This window comes from Cyanistes caeruleus, chromosome 5 (assembly GCF_971803275.1).
Source record: "Cyanistes caeruleus chromosome 5, bCyaCae1.hap1.1, whole genome shotgun sequence".
Taxonomy (NCBI): domain Eukaryota; kingdom Metazoa; phylum Chordata; class Aves; order Passeriformes; family Paridae; genus Cyanistes; species Cyanistes caeruleus.
In genome coordinates, this window is record NC_141705.1 from 82,750,620 (window position 1) to 82,776,688 (window position 26,069).

Here is a 26,069-nt window from a genome sequence, read left to right on the forward strand (position 1 = left end):
CTGCTGCCCGCTCCCCTGAGCACCCATCTGCAAGGCCTTCTGGAAATTCCCACCATCCGTCTGCCAGAAGCTGCCGTCCCTGGCCTGCAGACACCCTGGGCAGACGTGTCTGCCACCGCGCTTCCTGGCCGGATGAGCCTCAGCCGCTGTGAGGAGCAGCCAGTGCCGAGGCCTGTGTGAGGTCCTGCGCAGCCGTGGGCCGAGCTGCCGCTGCTGCTGGGGACTCTGGCCCGGTGACAAGTGTGAAATGCCTTCTGGCAGCTCAGGCTTCACCTCTGGATGTCCCGCGTGCTTCCGCAGCCCTCACACTTGCCACCTCTGAGCTCCATGACTGTGCAGTGCCTGCACTGCAGTCACACTCCCACGCTTCTGACTCTGCTCTGGGTGAGGCCCACTCCTGGAAGCATTTCTTACACCTCTATTTAAATCTCTCCCTGCAGTCTCTTCCCATTCTCTTTGTCACATCCACGCTGTAAAGCTCAGAGAATGCCCAGCGCTGACAGTCCCAGCAGGGGAGAGGCAGGCAAGGAACCCTCTTCAGTGATTCAGCTGAAAACTGAATGCACAGCCGTTCCTCCACGAGAAAAGCAGGTTTGCAAGCTAGCAGTAAGTTCTTCTGTGCCATGTTTTGGGTTTGGGTATTGCCGGGAAATGACTAAAAAATACACCATGAGTATCAAGGAGTCTGTTCTTGCTATGCCTTGATATTACACAAACATATACAGAACTGTCCATGCTGACAAACACCTCAATCTAATACAGGTTTCAATTAACTTAATTGAAATATGCCTTATTCTACTCACTCTGTGCTATTTAATTGTAGTACAATATCACTGCAGAAACAGTCAGCATAATACATGAAAGAAACATATTTGTCTTGATCGGTAGAGTTTTCCATCTTGATTTACATTTCAGTTCTCGGTGCCACCCAGACAGTTACTGCTGAGTGCCTAAGCAGGCTGTGGGCTCTGAGCAGTGCATAAAGGAATTCTGCCCAATAAGAGAAATAACTTATGGCACCCCTGGTACCAGTTTTCCACAGCCCTTCAGGTTTCAGTTGTGGAATGGTACATTTGTCAGGCTCAGAGTGCTTTGAGTGGATTGGAAAGTGACCTGTGGATTTCAAGTAGACATCCCTTTGCTGTTGGGATGTTTCAAAACCATGCCAGGCGTTACTTTTCTTTAAATAGTTCAGGGCACTTTTTCTTCCCAGCCATCAGGAGTTTCCAGCATACTTAACAGAAAGTAATTATTTAATCAGCGAATCATTCCTGAGAGCCACCTTGGAATTATTACCCTAATTTTATACAAAACAGCAACACATTATGGGATTATTGGACAAATCCTGAGAGATACTTGGATGCTGAGTAGGATTTGCCAAAGCCTGGACATACTTTGTTCTAGCTGAAAGGAATTAGGAGACTGGAGACAGTAAAGCAGCACTTTCACTCAATGAAGGGCAACCTGACTTAATTTCTGTCCTTCTTTCCATTTCACCTGTCCCTCACCATCATCCCAAAACAGTCTGTTTCTCTGTCAGGCCTGCAAACTGCACAGGAGAAGGTCCTTCTAGGTAGATTTGTATGTACCCATACAAAATGGCACTGCCCTTTGCCTTCTGTAGCTGTGCCACTCTGAAACCTCACATCGGTCTGAGCACAAACAGCTTTGCCCAGCAAACTTCTCCGTGCTGAGGGATGGAATTCCTGTGGGCCCTGTGCCCATTGGGGATGAGTGAATCACAATTCCCACCCTGGACAATCAAGGGAAGTCTGACTTGTTTGAGCTAACTGTGGCTTCCTAAGGCAATAGTCAATGGCAGCTTTTGCTCATCTCCTCAAATGGAGGATCTCATCCTGTGCCAGCTCCTCAACTCCCTAAAGTTTGAGGGGAAATTCACTTTAAAGCCAAGCAATCCATTAATTAGCTGTTATTTCTAATGGCTTCAGAAAATGAAACTTGTTTTAAAAGTGACAGTGGTGTGAGAAAATAATCTGCTTTGAGTAGCAGCTCCTCACCCTGCTGACAGCACTGGAATGTCAATGCCTGCATCCTTATGCTTCCACAGGCTCTCACACTCACACACTCGGATCACACGTGCACACACAAGGATTCTTTTCAATTGTGTGATATTCCAAGTGAAATCAGTAGAAAGCTGTTTATGAAAAAAAGAAATCCAAGGCACACGTGCAGCTCTGCATGGAGCTGCACACAGAACTACACAGAGGAAGACCAGAGTATTGTAAATTAACTTTTCCTGAGCTGGATTCAGATTGTTTCACTGACGAAGCCTCTGAATAATGCTGCTCTCTTACCGTCCTTGTGGAGAGATGGGCTGCTTCATCGGTTTGTTTGGTTTTATCATCAGCCTCTCTGGGCAAAGCTCCATCTCATTTTGTGAGTTGCAAAGAATGAAGGTCTGAGGAAGAGCTGATCTCTTTACAAATACCATTAAAAAGAAGAAGTCGGTGCTCGAGGCAGCAGTGCCTCTGATCCACTCATTAACACTTCTCTGCCGCTCCATGATGTGGGCATTAGGAGATGTCAGCACAGAGCCTACAGCCAGCTTGCTGTAATCATATGTTCCACAGCGAGGGACAAGTGACAGAACTGTCACAGTGAAACCCTTGAAAGCGGGGGCAAGGAAGGAAAAGGAAGAGGAGTCCCCCTGCCCCACCCTCTGAGTGTCCATGGTACTCACACCATGGAACGCTGTTAGAACGAGCCCCAGCCAGGATGGGGCTGGACCCGTAGGCAGGGGGCAACACACCCGCCTAGCTCCAGGGGCATGTTCTACCCACAACACCCTGTACCTCCCTTTTCCATTGGACTCTGACTCCTGGGCTCCTGCTCTTTGTTCCAGGAAACCAGGTGCTCTGCTCTGCCAGGGAAGCAGAGCCAGAGGAAGGGAAGAACAGGTACTGCTTGGCCCTAATGCTGCCTCTCTCGTCAGGGACGCTGCCCTGAAACCCAGGACTGCTAAGCCAAAAGTGGCCCTCCCAGGTGATGGATGTCCAAGCCTGATGTGCCAGCAAGAAGGGCAGAAACTGAGGCACAGCACGAGGAGCAGCTGGCAAAACCAGAGGGAAGGATCAATATTCCGCAGTAGGTTCAGTGCAACAGCGTGGGGGCTTGAAACTCAGCACTGTTGTAGCAAAGAGGCCTAAGATTACCTTTTCTTTTGAAGTAACAAATAGTATCCACAGGAGGTGGGAGGAAACACAGAGGGCACAAACTTTCTAAGAACTATGGTTTTATAAGGGAATTGATAATATAGAGCTATTCACTGGACTGCTTCATGTAGGAATTTTAATTTATGAAGCTGGTTTATGAATCAAGGTTAGGTTTTTTAAAATAAGCAAACCAGCAACTTGCTCCTTACTGATTTCCAATGTTCCTTTTCCACAAGGAGGCTCACCATATAAAATAAAGTGGAGGTAAGGAGATTAACAGGAAGCTCCCTGGATTTCTGTTGGGCCTGTGCTGTAGAGAATGAGAATAAGCAGGGCTTTTTGTTCTCATCTCAGGAATCCCAGAGGGTGAAGGTGCAGATGGAGGCTGAGATGTCCTGCCCTTGGACAGCCTGGGGCCTGATGGACTCCCCCAGGTCACATGGGCTGCCGCCAGAGAAGGCAGAGAAGCCAGGTGAGAAGGCCAGTTCCTCTCTTGCCCACATTCCACAAGCCATAGACAATCCAGGCCGGGGAAGCCATCTCCATTTCCCAAGTCCTCCGTGCCGTCCTTGAGCTTGGATGAATAATAAACTTCCCCACTCCCCCAGAAAGGAATGACAGGAGTCAAGTGACCCACACTGTTGCTGCTGCTGGGGTGAGGATAGAGAGTGCACTCAGATAAAGAGATGGATGTGTGCAGGGATTATGAAAAAAAATAGGGATTTCCAACCTGAGAGCCCATAATGGACTACAAATACCAATTTTACTGAGAGCAGTTTTAAAGTGGTCCGTGATTTCAGGGTAGCATCTGCACACCATTAAGGCCACCCCATTCCCAGTAACAGCACCGTGCTGGTGTTGGTTCCTGTGTGTGCAGCTCAGACAGGCAGGGCTGTGTCCAGCGGAGCCCTGGTGCTGGAGCTGCACCCCCCAGCCCTTCCCTGCCTGTCACAAGCTCCCCCAGAGCTGCCTCCCCAGCACTTAACCATTTCCTGCAGGATGTGTGTCCCACCCGTGGCTCAGGGTGCAGCAGCTGTTCCCCAAGGTCTGTACTCACCACTTTGCAGCAGAGGGGCCAGAACCACCAGAGCAGGCCGAGAGCCACCAGCAGCAACAGCACGAGGACGGCAACGAGCGCTGCCGCACCACTGGACTGCAGAGACAGCAGGGACAGCGTCAGTGCTGCTTCACCCGCCCGCCCCAAAAGCCAGCTTTGGTTCTGCTCAGGTATGGGGCTTCCTTCTGATGTAAAACTCATAAAACCAAGATCAGAACGAGGCCCAGCTTGAGGAAAAGAGAGGGGCCACTGCCTGCTACGGAATGAGCCATCAGACACAGACAGGGAAAGTCTCATCCTGAGGCTGTGGATAAGAGGTGCCCTTCTCCTCCACGAGGACACAGATCTCACACATGGACTGGGGTGCATGCAGGGAGGTTTTAAGGTGTCTCTACAAAGAGTACACCTGTGAGGCTTTGATGCTGATGGCCCACATTCCTGCACGGACTGCGGCACCCTGACTCCCTGCAGCCGTGCTGTGCAAACCTGAAACTGAAGGAGAAAGTGTTCCTGCTTCCAGCAACACTTGTACTGCACAACTGAGCAGCCCACCTCCCTCGCCTCTCAGACCTCCAACCCATTTCCTGGGCGTGTCTTTATTCTTACACTTTAGACTTTTAGACCAACACTGACAGAAACACAACAGCATCCCTAGGAAAACGAAAGTTACTCAGACTTGAGCTGGGAAAAAAGGAAAGGAGAGACCCAGGGAATCACTGAGACTGGAATACTGTGTCTGATCAGTCCTGACCCAGAGGTGCCTCACTGCACATGGGGGTGGAATAGAGCCATATCCCAGGTGCAGTGAGGCACACAGGTATGGTGGTGCAGTGTATTTTTGTTTGTTTTCACTGCAGTGTGTTTGTTGGGAGGCTGTAACTTGTAACTCATCTCCCAGTCAGCCGTCAGCTGCTCAGCTCCCAGAATTAGTGAGCAGTTCTAGCAGTGACCCATTTCTTGAGTTGCCCATCTGCTACTATGGAAACAGCAGTTCTTGTGTGGAGCTGCCTTTGCTGCAGCACAGGCCAAGAGCAGAAACCAGAAAGAGACAAAAAAGGCTGCCGAGAAGCTCTTCCTGCTGCTGTGCACATCTGCACCTCTCTGCTTCCTGCCAGGGCAGGCTGTGAGCACAGAGCAGCAGAGCTGCTGTGCAGCACAGTGGGAAGGCCGTGCCCAGCACCTCACTCTGAGCTGCTTTGGATCAGGGCCTTTCTGTTCCCTCTCTGTGTACTGCTGGCAGCTCTTTCAGGAGCACCATGTGCTGCTGTCTCTGTAAGGGCTGAGGTACAGGCAGGCCGCAGCTGGGCTGCAGCAGCTCCTGTGCTGCACAGCCCTCAGCCACCCTGCTTGGGTGTACGGCTGGCATGCTGCCAACTGACAGAGGCCCTGAAACAGAGAGCTGTCATTTGGGCTCTGTGTGTTCTTCCAGCTCCCAGCTCAGTCAGGCTTCCTCTCCTCAAACCTGCAGGGCTGCACTGGATCTCTGATTTCTACAGCTGCACGAATGATGAGGTTTTAAATGAATAGACTAAAAATGCCATTTCTTTTCTCTTTTTGGTTACTGTTCTATGAGCAAAGAAATCCTGTTGGGAGCAATGCGTGGTGATGGGCAAAAGAGATTATCTCCATGCTCCACACCCAATGGAAAAGCTGCTCTCAAGTCACACTTGAGGTAAGACACATTTCAAGGCCCACGTGTACATCATGTGCTCAACACTGTGGGCTCGTGTCTCCCTCCGCAAATTCCAGCTGTCCTGTGTAATACAAAAGGAATTAAAGGACAGTAAAAATGCAAAAGTAGAAAATATATGCATTAAGTTATAACAGTCACTGGCTGCACAGGTGTGTAGTTTCTCCCAGAAGCAGTTTTTATCTCTTCTATAAACTGATCAGGCTCAGCAGGATGTTCACGCTGCCTCAGTCCCAGGTGTCAGTGGGATACTCTGGTCTCTCCTTGGACGGGCAGTCTCCACAGATGAACAAGAGCTAGGAGCCTACACTCCTCACTCAGGCCCCAGTCACAGAGCGTTAGTACCTCTGCAGGACTGTAACCTCTCCACACCCAGGCTCAAGGGCCAAGCTTGTGCCCATCTGCTCCGTCCAGTCTACTCAGGGGAGAGCCATGCAGGAATGGGACCCCAGGTGACGGTCACACCTGGCTCTCAGGACATGGCATCTACAGGGAGCAGGTCTCTGAGGGCAGGGGGGGCCCCCAGTACTTGGAAAGACACAGCTCTGCACAGGGAGCTGGAAGCAGAGGGTCTCTGCTCTGAGGTCTTGCAGTGGCCAAGCCCAAAGAGAAACGGGGTGTGGGGATTTTACAAGGAGTTAGGGAAGTCATTTACTTACACACTCAGAAGCAGTGATGGTTAATGAGCTGGACATGAAAGACTGGCCTTCATTCAAACTCACCAAAACCTCCAGGGTTCTGCCAAGAGACAAAGAAGAAACGTGAGCAGTCATGGAACAGCCAAGAAAGGCTGCTACCTGCTCCACAGGCACTTGTACCTACAGCCTCTGCTCCACAGGGAGTGTTCTCAGGAGGGAAATGGAAGCCTGTACTTATTCCTATTTGGGAATAAGTTTGGTCTCCTTGGCAAAGGGCTGTCCAAGCAGATAATACTCCCTCCCCATTCCACATAGCAGAAAATAGTCCCAGAAGTTTTACATAAAATAAATTGAAGTTCAGCTGTAAAAGTAGCATTGTTTTGTCTATTCCATAACCATCTCCTTAGTCACACACAGACATTATGGTTAAAGATGTCGGATAATTATAAATGGTCAGGACTTGCTATAAATAGCCCAGAACACTGCATACAAATGGTATGTGGTTTACATTTTACAAATTAACCCTACAAGAAAACAACACATGGTGGATGTTAAACAGAAGAAGACTCTTCAGCTTCTCTGGCTTGGATTCCCAGGATTCAGACAGTTTATGTTATGCATAGATGTAATTAAATAAAAATGTAGATATCCATGAACTAAAATGATTAATCATTTACACCGTTCTTACATGTCATGAGTTTTTATTCTGGCACAAACACTGTAGTCAATATGGAGTTCAAAGCTATTTTAGCTAATTTGGCTAATTTCTTCTTCAGTTTTAGGAAAAATGAAGTGAGTTGCTTCCACTAAACTCATTTATAAATGATCTGTTCTGAATAATTGATCCAACAGAAAGAATAACTCTAATTTCCTTCTAATTGGAATTCACTGAAATAAGTGAATCCGAACTAATAAAAATCCCCAAAACTATTTTATTCCCTTGCAGAACAATAAATCTTTCCACAGTGAAACTTCAGTCAATGATGACTTTAAGATGTGATGCTTTTTATTTTTTTTAATTCCAATTATTTGTTTTGGCATTGTGCTGAGGATTGCTGGGGGAAATTCCAGCACGAGGATTCTGTTCAGGTTTGGCCAAACACTCCTGGAACTGCAGGGCAGGAGGGCTTCTTGCCTCCCCTGGGGGAGAGGAGGACCCTGAGGCTCGCTGCTCACACACTCCTGCAGCTGCCCTGGCAGCCCCCCGAGTCCTGCCTGGAACGCCGCTAGTGAGCAATGAGGCCTTTTTGGTGGATGGAGTTTGCTAGCAAGGGGAGCAAAACAGGGACACAAAACACACCTGGATAAAACACCTAAGCCACACTGAAGAAACAGATCGTTCCCTGGCATCCTGGGGACCTCGACATGTCCTTGAGCTCACTGGGTTGTGGGAAACATTCTGTGAAATAGCAGAGATTTCCCAGTGGACTGGAGCTCCTTGCACACCTCGCTGGTTGAGTTAGCTGGGAGCCGGTGCCATGTGCCAGCCGGTGCCCGCAGCACTGACAGATCCCAGGGAGCAGGCTCACTGATCCATCGGCTCCAGCACGGACACGCTGCACGAGGGCAGCCCTGCCAGACCCACTCCCACCCTGATACTCTGCTCCAGGGGTGAGCCACCCGAGATGTCACTGGAGCTGATCATAGCCGCTCACTTCTGGAAGCCACAGAGTGAACTCACACAGATAATTACCTCATCTTCAAAAGGGTGAACCTGTCAACACACAAAAGCACTCCTTCCCTGAGACTGTCATGGCTGTAGGGGATACCGAATACGTTCTTTCATTTCTTGAGCAGCCACCTGTTTGCTGGGCTGTGGGTACTTGTGATTCATACAAACACTTCCCCTTAAACTGGGAGTCCCAGAGAGAGGTGTCTGCTTCTGCACAGCTCAGAAACAGACACATACACAGACACATCCTAGTGTTTACCAGCAACCTGCCACATGTATGAGGCTTTCAGCTCAGCACTCTGCCCAAATTGAAAATATTCTGAGATGAAAATGACAAGCAGCAATGATCCCATTTCTCAGGCCCCTGCATCTATCACTGGTGATTGTCAGTGCCAGGAGAGAGCCACCCAGCAGAGCTCAGAACCACCAGGTCAAGAGAACAGGCCTGGCTCACCAGTGAAGGGTGAGGCTGTACTAGTTTCGTACCAGCACAGATCCCAGCTGAGGGCTGAGCTCTGGAAAGCTGCTACAGAGTGGGGTATCTCCTCACTTTGTGGAGCCCATCCGGAGTCAGGCAGTGTTGTTGCTGCCGCGCCCCGGGGCCATCCCGCAGCACCATCCTGCAGCCGGGCAGCAGGAACAGGCAGAGCTGGGCAGCTGCTCTCCATGCAGCTGGACACACAGGGCTGCAGAGACCAGGCTCCAGGGAAAGGCAGCGGAGCTCTGCTCACACCTTCTCAAAACCCCAGCAGTGCCCACGTGGGCGAGACAGTGGCTTTCCGGGGCTTTGAGCCAGGATGCTCATTCCCACCCTCTGCACCCTTCTGACACTGCACCTGTGTGAGGTGGAATCGGAGAGCTGGCTGAGCAGCACAAGTGAAAATACAGTGCTGTGCAGCACAAACCCTATTTGCTCTGCCTCTACCCCAGCCCTAATGTGCACCTTCCTGGCGGTCTGTACTTCAAACCCGTTTCACTGTACTAGGAAAACCTGCCTTTCATTTACAGTTCACAGCCCTTCCTCCACGTGGAAGGGATTTTCCTATCCTTTGTCTGAGCAGTATCACTTTTTGGATGGGAACCAATCCTGGAAAACTTAAGTCTGAGAGGAGCTTTTTTAAAATGTCCTAATTTCTGACCAGAGGTAACCACAAGACTCCTGCAGCTTGAAGCTGCCTAGGTCCTGGCCCACTGCCCATCCTAATAGACAATTTACCCAAAAATGTAACTTAAGGAGACCAAACAGTTGCAATTCCTTTCCTCATGCCCGCTGCTGGTTTATTGTGGCAGCAGAGGGATGTGGCCCCGTGCCATATGTCCCTGCAACTCTGGTCTAAAGCCTCACATTCCCTGTGAAATACAGCTGACGTTTCCATCCACGGTAACCTATTTGCAAAGTATTCATTTGCTCCTTACTTTATGGGAAGCTACTAAAAGACTGCCATTTTATGACCCATTAAAAAAGATGAAAAAATTAAATACAATTGTGAAAGACATTTGCTGCAAGTAATAAATAATTTACCTCAAATTTTCACGCACTGAAAATTAAACTGGCAACCGCTCAAAAAGTTACCAAAATTACGGTGACAAAGGTACTTCAGAATCAAATGCACGCACTAAAATAGCAAAAATGCTGTACATAAGAGGAAGGCAAAAAATAGGTTTGTGCATTTAAAGGGCATTTTCCCTTCCAACACTGCCTTCATGAAATAATGGATAGCTTTATAATAGGGGCTCCATTTGACCAACCTCACTCGGATGACTTTGGCCACTGCTTGCTGGAGTACAATTAACATTTAACCCCTCCATTCTCCCTGACCCAAGCAGAGAGGACTCGTTCCCGGGGCTCTGTTAACAAACACTCCTGGACCACAAAGACGACTCTGCATCCAGGGATTCATCCCTGCCGCAGGAGGAGGCAACGCACAGAGGAAGGGATTTCCAGCCCGGGCTTCTGGGTGCGCTGCTCTTTGCAGAGCTACAGCCCCCAGCTGCACAAGGACAGGGCCAGTTCTCCTGGGCAGGGTTCCAGCCCTGCCTGTCACGTGTGCTGCAGTCCCACTATGTCACAGGCCAGCCGTGCCCAGGGAGCACTGGGACCGTTCACGTAGTGGGAACTGTGCTGGGAACAGGACATGGCCTGCAGTTAGGAGAAGTGGTCAGAGGTGTTTTCCTCCTATCAGCCACACAGGCATAAAAAGGAGCACTGAGTATTTTCCTGAGGATAGCAAGACCTGCTCATCCTGGAATTCATTATGGTGTTTGGGGATTCTGGTAAAAGAATTAGTATAAACTCTTCCCCCTGCCCTTCTTGGTGTACCTTAGCACTGATACAAATTCAGATGATGGTTCTTTAGGACTCGCTCTTGTTACCTCAGAACCCTCTAGCTTTTCCAGTCACACGTGGACACAGGTGCAGAGAGACACAAACTTTCACTGAATGTGAGAGCACTGGAAACCAGCGAGGAACTATCTCTGATCTTGTGGAATCATGGGAACCTGCAGTAGCAGAGTATGAAATGTCATTATTCTGTTAAATTAGACTATTAATTCAGCTCGGGATCCTATGGCCAGTGCATAATGTGCAGTACTTAGTTCTGCTCACGCAGTCCTCGCTAATGCTCTGGGAACACTGTGTGCCCTAGGAGGGACGTGAAGGACTGCGCCAGAAATTACTACTGATCTTAACACCACATCCATATGGCTGAGGGGCCTGTTAGCCTATACAATTCATTGAGGATGTTTCCATCTGTGAATAGGTCCCATTATACCCTAATTGTGTCAGTTTAAATGTATTTTTAAAATATTTGCACAAGTTAATATTTATAACAGATATTAAGCCTTATCCAGCCCTGTTTCTGGCTTCCCCCCACCTGAGTGGATTTCTCTGGCTATTTTGGAGGGTGGAGGTTGTCCCATGTGAGCACCAGACACTGGGAACCATACTGTCTTTTATTTTTGTTGGAACAAAATGTTGTGTAGGGAAATAGAAGACAATGCCTACAATAAACACTTCACCTCAGTGAGGTGCAATGGAAAGAACCGGCGCAGGTGGGAGCAGTTCTGACCCCCTTTGGCTCCCTGCCTGGGGCTGCAGGGGAAGCACAGCTGTCTGCAGTGATGGGTAATGTCCATATCCCATCCAGGTCTGGATTGGCCATGGGCACAGCAGTGATGGGGGGTTATTGCCTTCACCTGAGCACAGGGGCTCTGCCACAGTGAAAACCACGGTGAACAGGTGAAAACAGCCTGACCGGGAGCTGGCGTCCTACCAATTGCTGAGCAGCAGCAGAAGTCAAAAGGGAGAAGCACAGGCAATTCCCTTTTCGGCTGGAGCTGGGAACGACTGCATCCTACCTGTCGGAAAGTTTCTGCACAGCAAGGCAGGAAGAGGACTGAGCAGCTGAGAGAGCCCAGAGTTTATCCTGGGGGCTGGGAGCTCCTGCAGCAGCAGCAGCCGCCCGCCTGCTCTCCTCAGTTCGGTGCATCTCAAAGGACAGCTGGCTTCTGAGAGGTGACTGAGCTCTTTGTACTTTTGCCTTTTCACACTACTGGCCAGTGTTATGTGGAATGGGAAATATTTTAGTCAACATGCTGGCTCTTAACTTACAAACCCTATCAAATTATCCTTTTAATTGGTCCCCTTGTCTCTGAACGATGTTTTTTTCCAAGTGATATGTGATCACCATGTAGGATTCAGACTGAGGATGAGGCTTGGAAAATTGGTCCTTAAACCCACACTTGCATGCTGACACCAGCTGCCAAGCTCTGCAGTGGCTCAGCACTCAGCACAAGCACTGCCCCTTACTTTAGTGAGCAATTGAGCTCTGTGGCCAAATAACACCCCTGTCTGTATTGCCACAAAGGCTTTGGTAAGGCTGTTTAGTGAAGAGCACCACAAAAAGACCTTATCATCACTTCTTAGTTAGAAAGAGAACAGAAATGCTCAACACAGCCACAGCATATTAAGCTTTTCTTAAGTGTCCTTGAAATACACGTGAGACTGAGCTGTAGCTTCCAAACACTCTGCCTTTGCTGACAACAGCTTTTTTTTAGATTATTACCTTTCTCAGCAGAGGAAGAAAAAGCACAATAAAAATAACAGTAGTGAAGGTAGCCATAGCAAGCAACAGTAACTCTCTCCTCCCTCTGGTGTTCAGCCACTTGCTTCCATGTTATCAGACAAGTCACTTAAGTTCCACACACCTTTCTCATCACTCATTCAGACAGGCAAAGGGATGTTTTGCACAGTTCCATGCCTCTGACCAAGTTCTGGGCCTGTCTGACTGAACAGTTGATGCAATTTGTGTGTACCTGTATACACAGCGGCTTGTGTACATCAGTATTTGTGGGCAGCTTCTGTGGGAGAAACACCTGGGGTGGTTGTCAGGGCTATGTTTTAAATGTGAGTTGGGACTTTGTGATAACACAGACTGTCTCGGGTTGTTGCATTTGTCTGTTTGTCTGTCTGGTAGAACATAGTGAGACAAAGGTGAGGTGTAACCTGCAGGTGTGGCTGAGGCACCAGGTAACCGGCCTTGCAAAGGGTGAGCACCCAGTGAGTTCCAGAGTTAGATATGTGTGTGGGCAGTGGGACTGCTGGATGAATTCAGCTGGGAGAGGAGTGGCTGGGCTGGGCAGTGCTGGGCTGTTCTGCCAACACTGAGCCAGTAAGACCTGACAGTGGTTGCTAGGTCAGGTGTAATTATGAGCTTGTTGCTTTTGAGGCTTGCAGTGTTAGAGGGAAGCACAACTGTGCCATGCCAACAGGAGGCACTGACACTCAGTGTGGCAGTGGCAGTGTGTCAGCCCGAGCACTCGAGTGCGTCCTCTGAGAGCACTAATGGTGCCGGATCGGCTCGCATGCTATTCAGATATTTATTTTGTGTTTGCTTGAAGAATCAGGCCAATGTTTTTGAAAGCACATTTAACTATACCATATGCCTACTTAAATCATCCCTATCAAACAAGTTGTGGGTTGCTGCTCTGGTTCATTCTGTTCTGTTTTCCCTCCCTTCCCAATGTGTTTATGTGTATTTATCCAATTTGCTCTGTTCCTCGTGCCAAATGGCAGGTCTGAGATCCCAGCCAGGCAGGGGCAGCTGTGCTATTGTTGGTGTCTGACAAAACAGAGGTCATGGGCTGGGCCTGCAGCTCTAGCTCTAATGACAGCTTGTGTTGGACATTAAGGGGCAGTCACAGTGTAATCGGGGCTCTTGGGCCCTCAGAAGTAGGAATAAACCTTAACTTGCCCCTTGGTAACTAAGAACTCAACTCTCACTTTTGAAGACATAATTCCTGTGCAAATTAGTCTCTTGCAAAATAGTGTGCTGCTTGTTTACTTTATTGCCATAGCTCCTTCCTCTGTCTGGAAAACACCCAACTTTAAACAGCCCCACCACAAAAAGCCAAAACCTGAAAGACCAAGCAACAGCCTAGCTGGAAGAAAGGGCCTCTCCTGCATGGAACTGACCCTAGCTGTTCTCACTTCTAAGACTGATGAGAGCTATGAGCTGTGCCAACCTAGGAAGTGACTGCCCACAGAAAGGAGTAGGCTTTTGTCCTCCATGGGAGGACTCGTCCCTCCCTGGAAGGCTGTTCCAAGTCCAGCCCAGCAGCTCCAGGCAGCGACACAGCAAGGCACACTCATTTCCAATGCCTTCTGTTCAGCAACAGATCAATCTGCAGGGCTTGGGAATTCTTCACTTTCTGCTCCTTGGGCGGCCTGACACTTTATCCCCTGTCCTGCTGCCTTTCAGCCCAGAAGGCTATTGAAAAGGGTGTTCCTTGGAGCTGCAGGCCAGCTCTGAGGCACCAGAGCAGGCTGCAGTGGCTGGGCAGCTGAGGAGGGCAGGCACAAGTCCCTGGAGCCACTCGGAGAGCGTGCAGCTGCTGTGGGGGCTGCCTGGCTCCGGCTGCGGCACTGCCGGGCTGCTCGGCACGGAAAAGGGAGCGCTGGGGAAACAGCGCATCTGTCACCCACACACAGCCACAACCTCCACTCAGGGCAGCACCAGATGTGTTTATTCGAAGCATGTACTAACTAGCTACTTAATGGCTTAGAATTATTAGCCACAAGTTAATTAGGCAAACATACTCACCATCAGTCACCTTACAAAGCATCGCTGCTTCAACACTGCTTTTACTTCCAGAGAGCCTTTATCAAGCACAGGAAACAGGAGGGGAAAACTATGAGTTCCATAAAGGAGCTGCAGTAAGAAATAAATGTCTGAAAGGTGTTCATGGTGTCCTAAAGAATGCTAGAGTGCCTTAGCTGAGTGCTTCTCCATGCTGCCAGCACAGTAGCACAGGGGAGAAAGCAGAGAGACTTAAGAGCCTGCAGCTGATGGGGAAGAAAAGGGAAGTAACAGTGGAAAAAAAAATTCCTTGGTATAGTTAAATCAAATTTGCAAGGACTGGCTCCCCTGCTGCTGCAGGTATGTGCCTGGGGGTGCAAGCACTTGCTTGGCATCTTGCCTGCATGATCAGTTTGGGATCACCACTGTCCCAAGGGAACAGCCTGGTTCCCCAGGATAGGAGACTCAAAAGCAGTTTGTCAGTTCCTGGCTCCCAGGTCACAGGCAGCAGTGAAAGGAGTAAAGGCTCAAGAGACTATCTGTGGGTAGCAGGGACAGTCAGGATCCCTGGTTAGGAGCCTGCCATGACAACCACTCCGTGGAACACCTTCCAGCTGCTCTCCAAAGGGACAGCTGTCTAGAAACCCAGTGAGGTAATCTGAAGGATGGAGCCCACAATCCATTCATTTTCTCTGTGCCTGTTTGCTTTCATGTGTCCACGCTCTTCCCCTTAAATCTGGTGCTGGTATTAATAAAAATGACACTTGGAAAATGGAAAGCAATATTCAAGGTACTGCTCTTCCATTGTCATGGAAACATCTTGCACCTAAAAATCCTATAGCCCCCAGAGCTGAACGTGAGGCATGTGATGGGTAACGGATTACCTCCTGCATTGCTGTGTTCTTTGTGCCAAGTGAGCTGCCCCAGCCTCCATCAGCTCCTGGGAAACTGCAGGTAACCAAGAATTTGGCAATACAGGAGTAGTAATTTTCCTTCCTACCACCCAGAAAAGAATTCCTATAGAATCTTTGCCCTTTGAAGTGCCACCAGCTGTTTGTGTTGGACAGGATGTAGGAAGCGATAAATGGAAGCTGAAGACAGCAGCATTTGAATGGAGGGAAAATAAGGTGATTAATTGCAGCATTGTGGATCGCCCCACCTTGGCACGGGAGCTAATCATCAAGTTGAGATACCTGGGAGAGAAGTTTCCCTTACATTCAGGCTTAGGCTGGGATTTGTCTTTTTTGGCTCTATTATTCCTTAAGCTTCCAAGCCCAAGGAGAAGGACGCTGCACACTTCTGTCCTAGCAAAACCTGAGTTCAAGTGCAGGATGAACAAAGATGGAAGCTGGCCAGCACTCCAGCTGCATGAAAAATAGACTTCTGTAGTTCCCTGAACTATTTTAAGAACAATGACAATTCCTCAGTCTGTTGGTTCAGTTTGAATAATCCACTGCCTAGCCTGCATCCATCCTTTCATGCCTGGCTTAGAGGAGAGTCTGCACAAGATGGGATGTTTGTGGTAGGCACCAATAAATCCAAAATGTTACTGTGATATTCCAGTGAGAAATGAGACTTGAAACCGACTGAGATAGCAGTAGTCACGTAACTGTTCACTAAGAAGTATTTCAGTAAAACAGTATTTGTTGTGCTAGTTTAAACGGTAGTTGCTGTCACCCAGTCACCTAATAAAAGCAGATTTGTAAGTGTTCAGGCACTGGTTTTGCTGCTGGCCTTTCCATGCAAGGCAGAGGGGGTTTCACCAATGGCTCACCAGAGCAGAAGGCAGCTGGAGGTGAAGCCAAGCCTACAGAGTGTTCCAAATGGAAACTCACAGAACTTAGAGCAGAAGTGAGAGAATAAAAGTGAAGCTAGCAAGGAATGCAGACTTCTAAAATATCACTGTTTTTCCTGTACTAGTGTTCAAAGAGACAGGGACTCTGATTGCTTTCCAAGGCACAATGACTACGGAAAAACGTGCAGTAACAGAGAGGTCACAGCCACCTCTGGTTTGGTTTGAATCTCTGGAGCTGTGCCAGGACCACAAATCCAAGTCTCAGCTAAAAAGGGGAACTGCTTTTCTCAAATATTCTGAGACCTTACAAATGTGACTTTTAAATGGGCAATGCAGTAGAATCAGTCTTGTTTACTAATCAGCTTGATTGTGTTGCTACACCTGCCATCACAGTGCATAAGTGATCTCTCAAAGCAATTCAACCTGGGTTGGCCTCCTTACCTTCCTGCAAGGTGTATGTGTACTTTCCCTTCCTGCTTTATTTCAAACTTGTAACGTGTTTTATAAGGCATTGGCTGCTTGTGTGAAAATCATGAATAATTGTCAGCTGTTAGCTGATCAGGAGCCTTGTAAGTGGGCTGGGTTTGTAAGCAGACTATGGAGTTTTGCACTTTAGAAGCAGCATGACAAGAAGGGATTTTAAATGGCACAGGCAGCACAGTCATGTTGTCACCCAACCTAAGGATGATACATCCATCTGCTACAGGGTACTGTGCAAAAGCAGACTTTGGAAAAAAAGGCTTGGTTAAATCTGCAGCTGGCACTTGGGAAGCTCCAGACGCAGTGCAGCCAACAGCTGGGAAGGAAGCAGAAACACACTGTGGCGGAAGTCCAGGAGAGCAGGGGCTCACCGACCCAGCATCCTGGATACTTTGGCATTTTATCAATTCCACACATCTTAGTGTTGCTCTGCATGTGAAAACTGCTAATTCATCAGGCAACAAGAAGTGCCTCCAATTAGGAAAAGATAAAATGAAACCTGTTCCCGGAGTCTTGACTGTTCACCCAGAAACCAAGCTGCGGGTTTAAAAGTCACACAGCAAACTACCTCGGGCTGCTTGTGTTGTCTTAATTCCACCCAAAAGAGCGCTACAAAGGAACAGAGTGGTTGTTGCTACGTGAGTGATTAATATCATCTCCACTACATGAGGAATTACTGGGAGATATCCGGTGCTAGGCTAGGATGTGCCAGTGGGAAGTCAAGAGTTCAAGTATGTGTGTATCTTTGATAGCTGTCTGTCTTGTGCACAGTAAACTGCTCAGCTCTGGGCCAAAGCTCCAACTCCTTCAATAGCAGGTCAGGGAACTGTGTTTCTCATGGTAACTTGGGAAATGAATTTTCCTGTGACCCTGTAGAACTCCAGCTGTATTGTGCTGAGGTGCATTATCCACACTGCAGTTCCAGGGTAGCAGCTGTCTGCTTCAGTAACACTCAGCACTGAAAGGAAAAATGCAGCATGTGCAATTCACTTCCCAGCTTTAACCTCTACCAACGTGTCATGCACTTTACACGCATTTGGCAGGACCGGCTGTTTACGTACTCTGAGACAAACTGTGTGTGGGAAAGCATCTACAGCATCAGCTTTTGGGCAGCTTCATACTGGGACCTGATTTGCTACTGCTCTTCTGTTGTACAGTAACTCCACTGAAATACCTGGCCTGGGGAGGAGGGGTTTTAACCTGACCGACTGACATTGATGACAAAATCAGTTCCCTTCCAAGTTTGGTGGTGCTGAGTGGTTTTAGCTAAGCCAGGAGCTGCAGAGCTGCTGTGCTGGGCGCTTGCACACCCCCAGCAGCTCCCAGCTGAGCGCTGCTGCTGCGCTGTGGGACACAGGGGCCTGACACCCTGCTGCACACAGCATAACGCATGTGTCGCACAGCTATGTGAAAAGCAACATGGGAAAACACACAGAGGATTGAATGTGTAGTTCTGCTCCACACATCTTCTCCCTGCCAGCCATGACGCAGCTCAGGAGGCACACCCTCTGCCCGAACCACCCCGCTGGGGTCAAGCACTGAACCTTTTTCCTCTGTGGTTTTCCAACTTCCCTCCCCCGGCCTGCTGTGTAACACACAAACCAGATGTGCGTTTGGAGCTTTTCTATCCATCCGACAGCCCAGCTGAGGCGGCTCCTTGTTGCTCAAGTCAGAAATAGAAGTACAGACAAGTCATCTATACAATGTACTTAGCTCTTCAGCTCCTGAACTGCCACAGATAAATGCCAATGCAGAACTGCTGTGCTTCCTATCAGATTAGCATTAGCCTTGTCTCTGCAAGTCTCTGGGAACAACTAGACAAACGGGGAGGAAGCCAACAGCCAAAGCCTTGGCCCTCCCACAGGACCCAGATCTGATGTACAGTTTTCTGACTTCAGATTAGCTTAGGGTCTTCAGAAATCTGCACAATGAACTCCAAGTGATCACAAGGCCCTGAGGCACGTTTGAGTTTGAGAGGAGGAGAGAAAGGATTAGTTCTCCAAGGGCCAGAAGTAATGTGCAGCCCTGGCCAGTGACACTGAGAATAAGGCCTGAGCTGCAGTTTAGCCCCAGTGCTGGAGCTGTTAATTCATTGGATCAGGATGTGTGGAGCAGGGGTACACATCCTGACACCTAATTTTAATAATAGCTTGTAAGTGTCAGTGGTAATGTCATCTCTTTAACAGTGGGCCTGAAGATGATCTAGACGAGAGCATATTATGCCCTGTTAAAACAGCTAATCTGCATAAAACTTATGACAAGCCAGATCTTTTCAGTATTTCATAAACTGGCTGAATATTCATTTTTAAGGCACTGTCCGAATGGGTTTGGTCACAGATGACTACTCCAGCCCACTCCAAAGCTGGCATATACACCAGGGAAGTAACACAAGAATGGGGGAAAAATGCAACAACAAACCAACCCCTGTAAAAGCAACAAAATACTGCCCTCAGCCAAACCCCTCCCAATTAATGTCAGCTACAATGATGCCAAATTCCAGCAAAACATGGGCTGGCATTTGGTTCAGTACTTACTGGCCACTTTTGTACAGGATCGGTGCAGGGCAGAGCAAAAAATCAGATTCTACTGTTTTAGGCCTTTCATCTGAAAAAAACAAAAAACTAAAATCACATGAGTTTACTATGCTGTGCAGCTTACATGAGGAGCTGCCATGTGAATGTGCTTTGAGGTCCCTCCATTCCAGTGCTCCTTACTGGTCTGTCCTGGCTGGAACCCACAGCAAGGCAGGCCCAAGGTAAGGAACACAGCTGTAAATGCTGGGTGAACCCACATTACAGCGCTTCTTTGAGCTACTCGAGTAAGCTCGTGCTCTTCCAGAGACAACATTTCCTAGAATCAACACTGTCTTTGTGGAGAGTGAGAACACTATTAGTAGTTTCCCAGTAGTTGGAAGATGGTTTGTTTCTAGCTGGCTCCATCCTTGTGTGTTGCATTACAGAACTGTTTTATTAGCTGTGACTTTTTCTCCAGTGTTTCTTCTGGTTTTGAGTCTGTGTGATTTACAAAGCGCCTATCTGTAAAGCACATGAAGCATTTATTTGTGGAGCCTTGTGTCCACTACAGCATTTATATTCTGCAAGTGTGAGGAGGGGAGGACAGAGCTTTTTTTTTTACCTCACATGTTTGGTGAACTGGGGAAAATTTGGCTCCTGTGTGCAGAACCATCCGCCCAAACTTCCCCACGGCAGGACTGATGATCTCTGTACAAGGACTATTTCCTGACCGTGGGGTGAGAGCAGATAAGTGATCTGCCAGATCAACTTGGAGATGACTCTGTCCTGCATTTCAGAACAAGCAGACAGACAAGCGGTTCAGGGGCAGCTGAAGAAGGAGCTGTTGGCATAAATGAGCTTTTCATATGTGCTATAATCTGCACTGACTGCTTGGCCTAGATTTGGGGCTAGTTGTGAGGTGGGGAAGAGGGATTAGCACATTGCCATATGTTTTTGTCTTAATGGTATGTTTCATAGATTATTTTTCTATCCCACAGCTCTATTTGGCAGGTTTCCTTTCTAGCATTTGGTAATGGTTCTTTATAAATGCAGAACGTGAAAGATGCCAAATGCATCCTTTAAAAGCAGGGGAATTGACACAGTAAGGGTGTGCTCAGAGGCTGGTCCCAAAAAGAGCCCAGACTCTCAGTGAGGGGAACTCCAACACCAGCAGATCCTCACCAAATTGAGGGTTCTGCAGAGGGACTGCAGGAGAGTGCAGTGACACGGGGATGGCTGTCCTTCTCATGGGACCATCTCCTTCCTCCTGCTACTGCTCCAGGTGCCCTGCCTATCTTCCTGTTCATCCTGGCTCCACTGGACCCCTTTAGGCTTCCTTGAAGCAGGCAGTCAGGATCCAGCACAGAGCTGTGGAGAATGACCTTGTGTGCTGCAGGAAAGACCACTTGCTAATTCCCTGTTCTGTTCCTGTACGAGTCCCCAGCCGCTCGCTGTTGTCCGTTGCTGAAGATGTGGACCGGGGGGATGTAGAAGGCCCTGGCAAGACCCCATAGAGCAGATTGTGTTTTTATAATCAATACATCACTGTGCCATTCCCCTACCCTCATGTGCTTCAGCACACCCCTTTCTGAAGCCAAGAAAAAACAAGCAGCCCAGAGCTGTAGTTGGCAATTCTCACATCAGATGGTAGCAAGTGTTTGTGGGCAATGGCAAGCAGAGGTGACAATTGTAATGGAAACTGAAGGGAAATTTATACAAGCGAAATTGACTTACACAGGCTGCCTGCATCCAGAACTACTGGGTTATCCTTTTATTCTGACAAATTATTGTAGGTATTTAACAGGCAGGAGAGACTGGCAGCCAATTCCAGTATATATCCAGTATATCCTTCCAGGGTAAGGAAGAAACTGCGCTGGAAAGACAAGTTCGATTGTGTAGGAATTTTAGACAGGATAATACAGAAATCAGACAGTAGGCAGGGAAAAAATCAGTCTTAGTTTTTCTTTCAAGTTTCTTTTTTGGTTGTTTTCCAGTCAGGCTGGCTTCTAAGGAATTCTGTTTAGAGCTAGAGGTTAGATGTACTTATCCTAACCATCCACTTGAGTTTCTGGATAGAAAAAGATAGAAATATGGAAAACTCACATAGGAGCTAGGGGGAAGTGCCTGTACAAGGTGTCATGGTCACCATCTGAAACAGAATTTCTTTGGGCTGTGGTTGCAGTAAGCCCTGATGCTGGGCACACGGAGCTCAGACCATGACAAAATACACAACTGTTCTGACCTGGACTTTTTCTATGCTGTTGCAGGAGGAGGACTGACGTGCCCCTGAAACCCACAGCACATGTGGCACACCACCCAGAACAGGCAGAGACCTTGCAAAAAACAAGGTAAGTGCTTCTAGGAATTGCAATGACATGTCTTGGCCAGGAGTATTGTGCAGAAAAGGACCTCAGTCAGTACACTGCAGTGACAGGTTTGTTCATCAGCAAACATCTTCTTGCCCAAACATCAGGAGCCAAACAGTTCTCACCCATGATAATGCCCACAGCCAGGGGGCTGCCAACACCACTCGCCGCTCACAGCTAACGGCACCCGGTAGCAAAATGAAACCACTGAGCAGAGTGTGAAACACCTCTCCTGCCTTTAGTCATACTCAGAGCTTTCCTGTTCTCCTCTTTGCTGTCTCTCCCTTTCATTGTTCATCAGCTGAGTTAACGAGAAGCTAACTCAGTCACTTGCTCAGGATTGCAAAGGCAGAGGATGGCAAACGCCCACACTTACGGATTGTTGTTCCGTTCACTTGATAGGTACAAGTCACGCTGTCGGTTCTCCCACCAAGGGTTAAGCCGCTTCCTCTGAGAACAACTTGAAACTCCTCTGGGGGGAAAAACAAAAACACAAAATCACCATATTTCAGTAAGCTACAACAAACTGCAGTAAGTTACACCAGGGCAATTCCATGTAGTCTTCAATAAACAAAGCACAACACAGTAATGCTTCCAACTTAGGGAGATCTTTTTCCTGAACCCTTGTAGTGAATTCTCCTTACAAATGGGCAAAGTCAAGATTTGTTCCCTAATCTTTATTGAGACAATTGAAATAGATTCGGGCTATCACCAGGATCCAGGGCTCAGCTGCACAGAAAGACAGAGTTTCTCAGTGCACGAGCAGTGTGGGACTCAGAACAAGAAGACTCCCCAAATCCAAATCAGGCTCACTTCAAGTGCCAGCTGAAGGAAACATTTCTCCTTAGTACTATTTCTCAGCAAGTTGCCTAAGGGCCACACTCTCGGTGAGCTGTGCAGAGGAGGAGTGAAAAGATTCTACCAGGGCCACTGACTTGACACAGAGCATCTATTTTTCCACAAAAGCATCCAAGTAACATTTTGCAACTATCTTATTTTGATTGATCTCCAACTATGTGTGGATTATGAAGCTGAGAGACAAAGCCTTAAAATTCTGTGCAACTCTTCTATTTCATTAATACATTGCTCTTACTGCCCAAAAATGCAGTCACGTGCTTTGTTCTTACACTCCACAGATTTTGGGGCAGATCTGGGCCAAGTGCAGAGCAGACTCAGGGGAGAGGGGCAGGTAAATGCTCACCAATTTACATGTGCATTACCCAAGCTAAGGAAGCAGGCTGTGGCAGCCAGCTCCTCTGAGGAGCACAAGAAGTCAACAGAGAATTCCAACATTTCTTTAACTTCTTGAGGACTTAACCTAGAGATGCTTTATTTTAGAGACGTAGAGCTTTCCTTCAGATAAAACGGGGAAACCACAGTCCTATGTAATAATTGAGTAGTTTTATAATTGTATAAAATTATAAAACCTTACCTCCTACACAGACACTGGATGGCTCCAAATACAAAACCTCGGTGCACGATTGTTTCAAAACCTATTGCCAAGGAGGAAATAGTCACAAACAAGTTCCACAGCACAATTTCAATGAGCAATCTTAGTTCAAAACAAATGCTTTTCTCTAGAACACACATACAGCTACAGGTTTGGTTTGCTAAGTCTGACTTTGTAGGACATTGCCTGGAGCATGCACAGCTCCTGCACACCTGCACTGTCAAGTCTAGGAGTTCCTATGGCTTAGATTAGTTTCTTAAACCCCAGAGAGCCTTTAAAATATGATATGCTCAGATCCATAACCCTTTTTTCCATGAACCCCAACCCTAATGTTTAAGCCAAAAATGAATCACAAGGAGCCTGATCCAAAACCTAATCCAGTCAAAAGCAGCCTTCCAACAATCAAGCCTGATGGAGCCAAGTGCACGTTACTGCGAGTGCTGGCACCTTGCCCTGCATCGAGAGGCACAGGAACAGTGGTGTTCCTGACGGCCTGCCTGCCGTTGGACAGGGATCTCACTTCAGCTCTCCCTGTTCTAAGTGGTATTTTTAGCAGGCATTTGTAAACATTCCGTGGCATCGGTTCAGGACCCTGTAATCACGTGCACAGCAGAGTCCCCTCTCTATCTCCATTTGCCAGGTCTGTGTCTGCTGCAGAGCTGCCCTGACTTCCTAGGAATGTCCCTTTGTCTTACTTTTAACTCCTGCCTTCCTCTCGATAGGAATCTTTACGCTCCATGATGCTTCCCAGTGGTTTCTGTTGCTACGTATCCAGGCCCAGCAGAAACTATCATGTAGTCACTGTTCTGACAAGAAGCACGCCAAGCTCCAAGAAAGAGAGCATCCTGCCTCAGTGAACACTTCCCATATTGCCTCCCTCCCCACAAACTGTTGTGCACAAATTAATTTTTTAGTGCTTTAAAACCTATGTTAAATATCAAGCAGTATTTTTACAAACTGGATGCATTTGGATAAGACACAGCAACAGAGATCTTCGGAAAGAATGTAGCCCAGAGTTCAGTGCAAGCCAGGCAGTTCACATTAGCTGAGAATCTCACTTCCAAAAAAGGGCTCTAGCCTTTTGATTCCTATTGCAGTGTGGAGAGAAGTTCCCTGTGGCTTGTTTGGAGGCTGGGGAATATTTTGTGTAGCCTTTTATTCCTTTGCTGTAAAAGCATGTTCAGGTTTTTTTCACTAAGGAATCAGATAAACAGCTCAAGTGAAACTGAGACTGGAGGCCAGCTTTATGTGAAGTACAGATGCAGCAGGTGGCACAGAATTCAGTCATTTTGTTTTTAGAAGGAGAACCTTGCAATCCCTGTCCTGGCTCCATCTGCCCAGTGCCTAAGGAGGGGTCAGTGGTACCAACTGGAGATCAGGGAGAGGAGAAGACAGCGTGGGAGAGAACCTGACTTCTCTTGCAAAGCAGTAGTTCTCTAATTTCATTGCACCCCAGGGTGAATTTTCTAACACTGTGCTTCCAAGTGCAATATAAATCAGGAAAAACCTACCTGGATATATGTTATTTTAAGACCACGACAAACAGCATGCAAGGAGAGATTCTGAGAAGTGATGTCATCCACTTCATCTCCAGAGGCCCACACCAAATATAGGACTCTGCTCCTAGGCTCACAAAGGCTTTTCTCTCGTTCCCTGCCCTCCCCCTCCTCCCAGTGCTGGCTTGACCAGAGAGAACCGATTCCCCGAAAACCCAAGTGCAAGATAGAGCAGCAACCTGTCAGCCTTTGTCCTGATGTCTGGCAGCTTCAGAAGTGGAAAGCTGTGGTAAGACTACAGGGTGTTCTTTGTCTTCTGAGGCGACCTGTGCAGCGTGGGACTGGGTCCAGCTGGAACCCGAGCCAATTGAGGTAAAGTGGCCACAGCTGTGAGCTCGTTAACAAAGGTGTGGCTGCTGGGACAAGACAATGCAGTGGGGTTCTGTTCTTAGGTAGTCAGTCTCTTGGACCGCAAGAAAATGGGACATAGAATCCAAGCCCCAAACATCCACTTGTTCAACAGCAGCACAACTGACTGCTGAGGAAATGATCCTGTAGCTTCCTCTTGTGCAGGACTTGCTCCATTGCTGCCACGCTGCAGCGGCGGCAACCATGTGTGTTAGGTTTTAAACCCTGGTGTGCTGGAGGTTGGGTTCTCAGAGCAGCCAGCACAAGAGCCAGTGGCACAAATGCAGCTTGCGCTCCATGCCGACTCTGCTGCCAGGCACTGCTCTGCAGGAGAGCTGGATGCAGGGCAGCCTCCCACCCCTTCAGTGAAATCCTTTCTGATGGCTGTTGAGTGGACCCTGTGCAGTTTCCATAGCATCTCTCAGGAAAGCAGGTCAATCCTTTCAGCACACTTCTGAGAGCAGAAGTAACCAGAAGAGAGGCATCCAAGATACCCAGGGGGCACTCACAAGCCCACTCTCCCTTGATGCCGACTCGCGGGCACACATTGGGTCCTACCTACCCAAACACGCTTTTCTTTGCTCAAAGGGTCGCTTGCGAACAGCTGCTGGGCTGCCCAGCTCTCCTGGGAGCACCATGGCCATCCCAACTGGCGCTGTGGAGCTTTAAACCACCTCTCTTCAGGCTATTTCAGTGGCTTGCAAGTAAGCGCACATGTAAATCTTCTTAAAACAGTTGTAGGCAGTTCATTTATTAGGTCCACTTATCCATTACCAGCTTTTCCATGTGGCCCCACTTTTCACCTAGTGCATTTTTCCCAGACCAACCTGGTTGTTAATTAATATGTAAAATCTGTACCTGTGTTCATGGCACTTTCCATGTGCTTCCCACAAGAAGGTTCCTGAAGGCTCCCACAAACTTCAATATTTCTAAAGCAGTGGATTCTCATTTTTGTCATTATTAACATATTTTCTCCCATTGAATCTGTTGGAGAAACACTGCCTGTCTCTGACCTGCAGGTGTCTGAAGTGACCACACACTCGGGTTTTGTCAGCTCTGAGCTGCAGAAACACCCCACACCCAAATTCTGCCATCAGCACTGGAAGGGCAGATGTCCCTGCAGCACGCTGCACAAAGGCAGCCAACCAACAGGCTGACATCACGCTCCCCACTGCTCATGGTCTTTACAAATTCCACCTCTGTTTATCAATTTTGCTTCATCAGAGATCTTTCCCCTGCTTTATGCAATGTTTC

At 48.1% G+C, this 26,069-nt stretch overlaps 1 protein-coding gene and 2 long non-coding RNA genes across 10 annotated transcripts in view; 2 read left to right on the forward strand and 1 right to left on the reverse strand.

Moving 5' to 3' along the window:
• The window catches only part of LOC111929455 (uncharacterized), a 176,316-nt gene extending 170,256 nt beyond the window's left edge, over positions 1-6,060 (forward strand). The window contains exons 8-13 of one of the 4 annotated variants that reach the window (XR_015287368.1): positions 441-591; positions 2,954-3,105; positions 3,410-3,437; positions 3,528-3,645; positions 4,172-4,400; positions 5,809-6,060. This is a non-coding gene — a long non-coding RNA (uncharacterized LOC111929455). Of the gene's footprint in view, positions 1-440; positions 592-2,953; positions 3,106-3,409; positions 3,438-3,527; positions 3,646-4,171; positions 4,401-5,808 lie in introns of those variants that run through there. The other 3 variants (XR_015287366.1, XR_015287367.1, XR_015287365.1) reach the window with 3 other exon arrangements.
• Positions 1-26,069, reverse strand: part of ANTXR2 (ANTXR cell adhesion molecule 2) — a 73,386-nt gene that overhangs the window by 27,322 nt on the left and 19,995 nt on the right. For all 5 annotated transcript variants that reach the window (XR_015287359.1, XR_015287360.1, XM_086890930.1 and 2 more), the window contains exons 8-12: positions 22,894-22,954; positions 21,838-21,933; positions 19,117-19,186; positions 6,580-6,658; positions 4,231-4,326 (exon numbers count right to left, since the gene is read on the reverse strand). Coding sequence is in view for 3 of the 5 variants with exons in the window: in XM_086890930.1 (XP_086747056.1) it covers positions 4,231-4,326; positions 6,580-6,658; positions 19,117-19,186; positions 21,838-21,933; positions 22,894-22,954 (402 nt within the window). In the remaining 2 variants the exon portion in view is untranslated. The remainder of the gene's footprint in view (positions 1-4,230; positions 4,327-6,579; positions 6,659-19,116; positions 19,187-21,837; positions 21,934-22,893; positions 22,955-26,069) is intronic.
• Positions 11,381-26,069, forward strand: part of LOC111922469 (uncharacterized) — a 50,215-nt gene continuing 35,526 nt past the window's right edge. The window contains exons 1-2 of the long non-coding RNA XR_015287363.1: positions 11,381-11,744; positions 21,363-21,443. This is a non-coding gene — a long non-coding RNA (uncharacterized LOC111922469). The remainder of the gene's footprint in view (positions 11,745-21,362; positions 21,444-26,069) is intronic.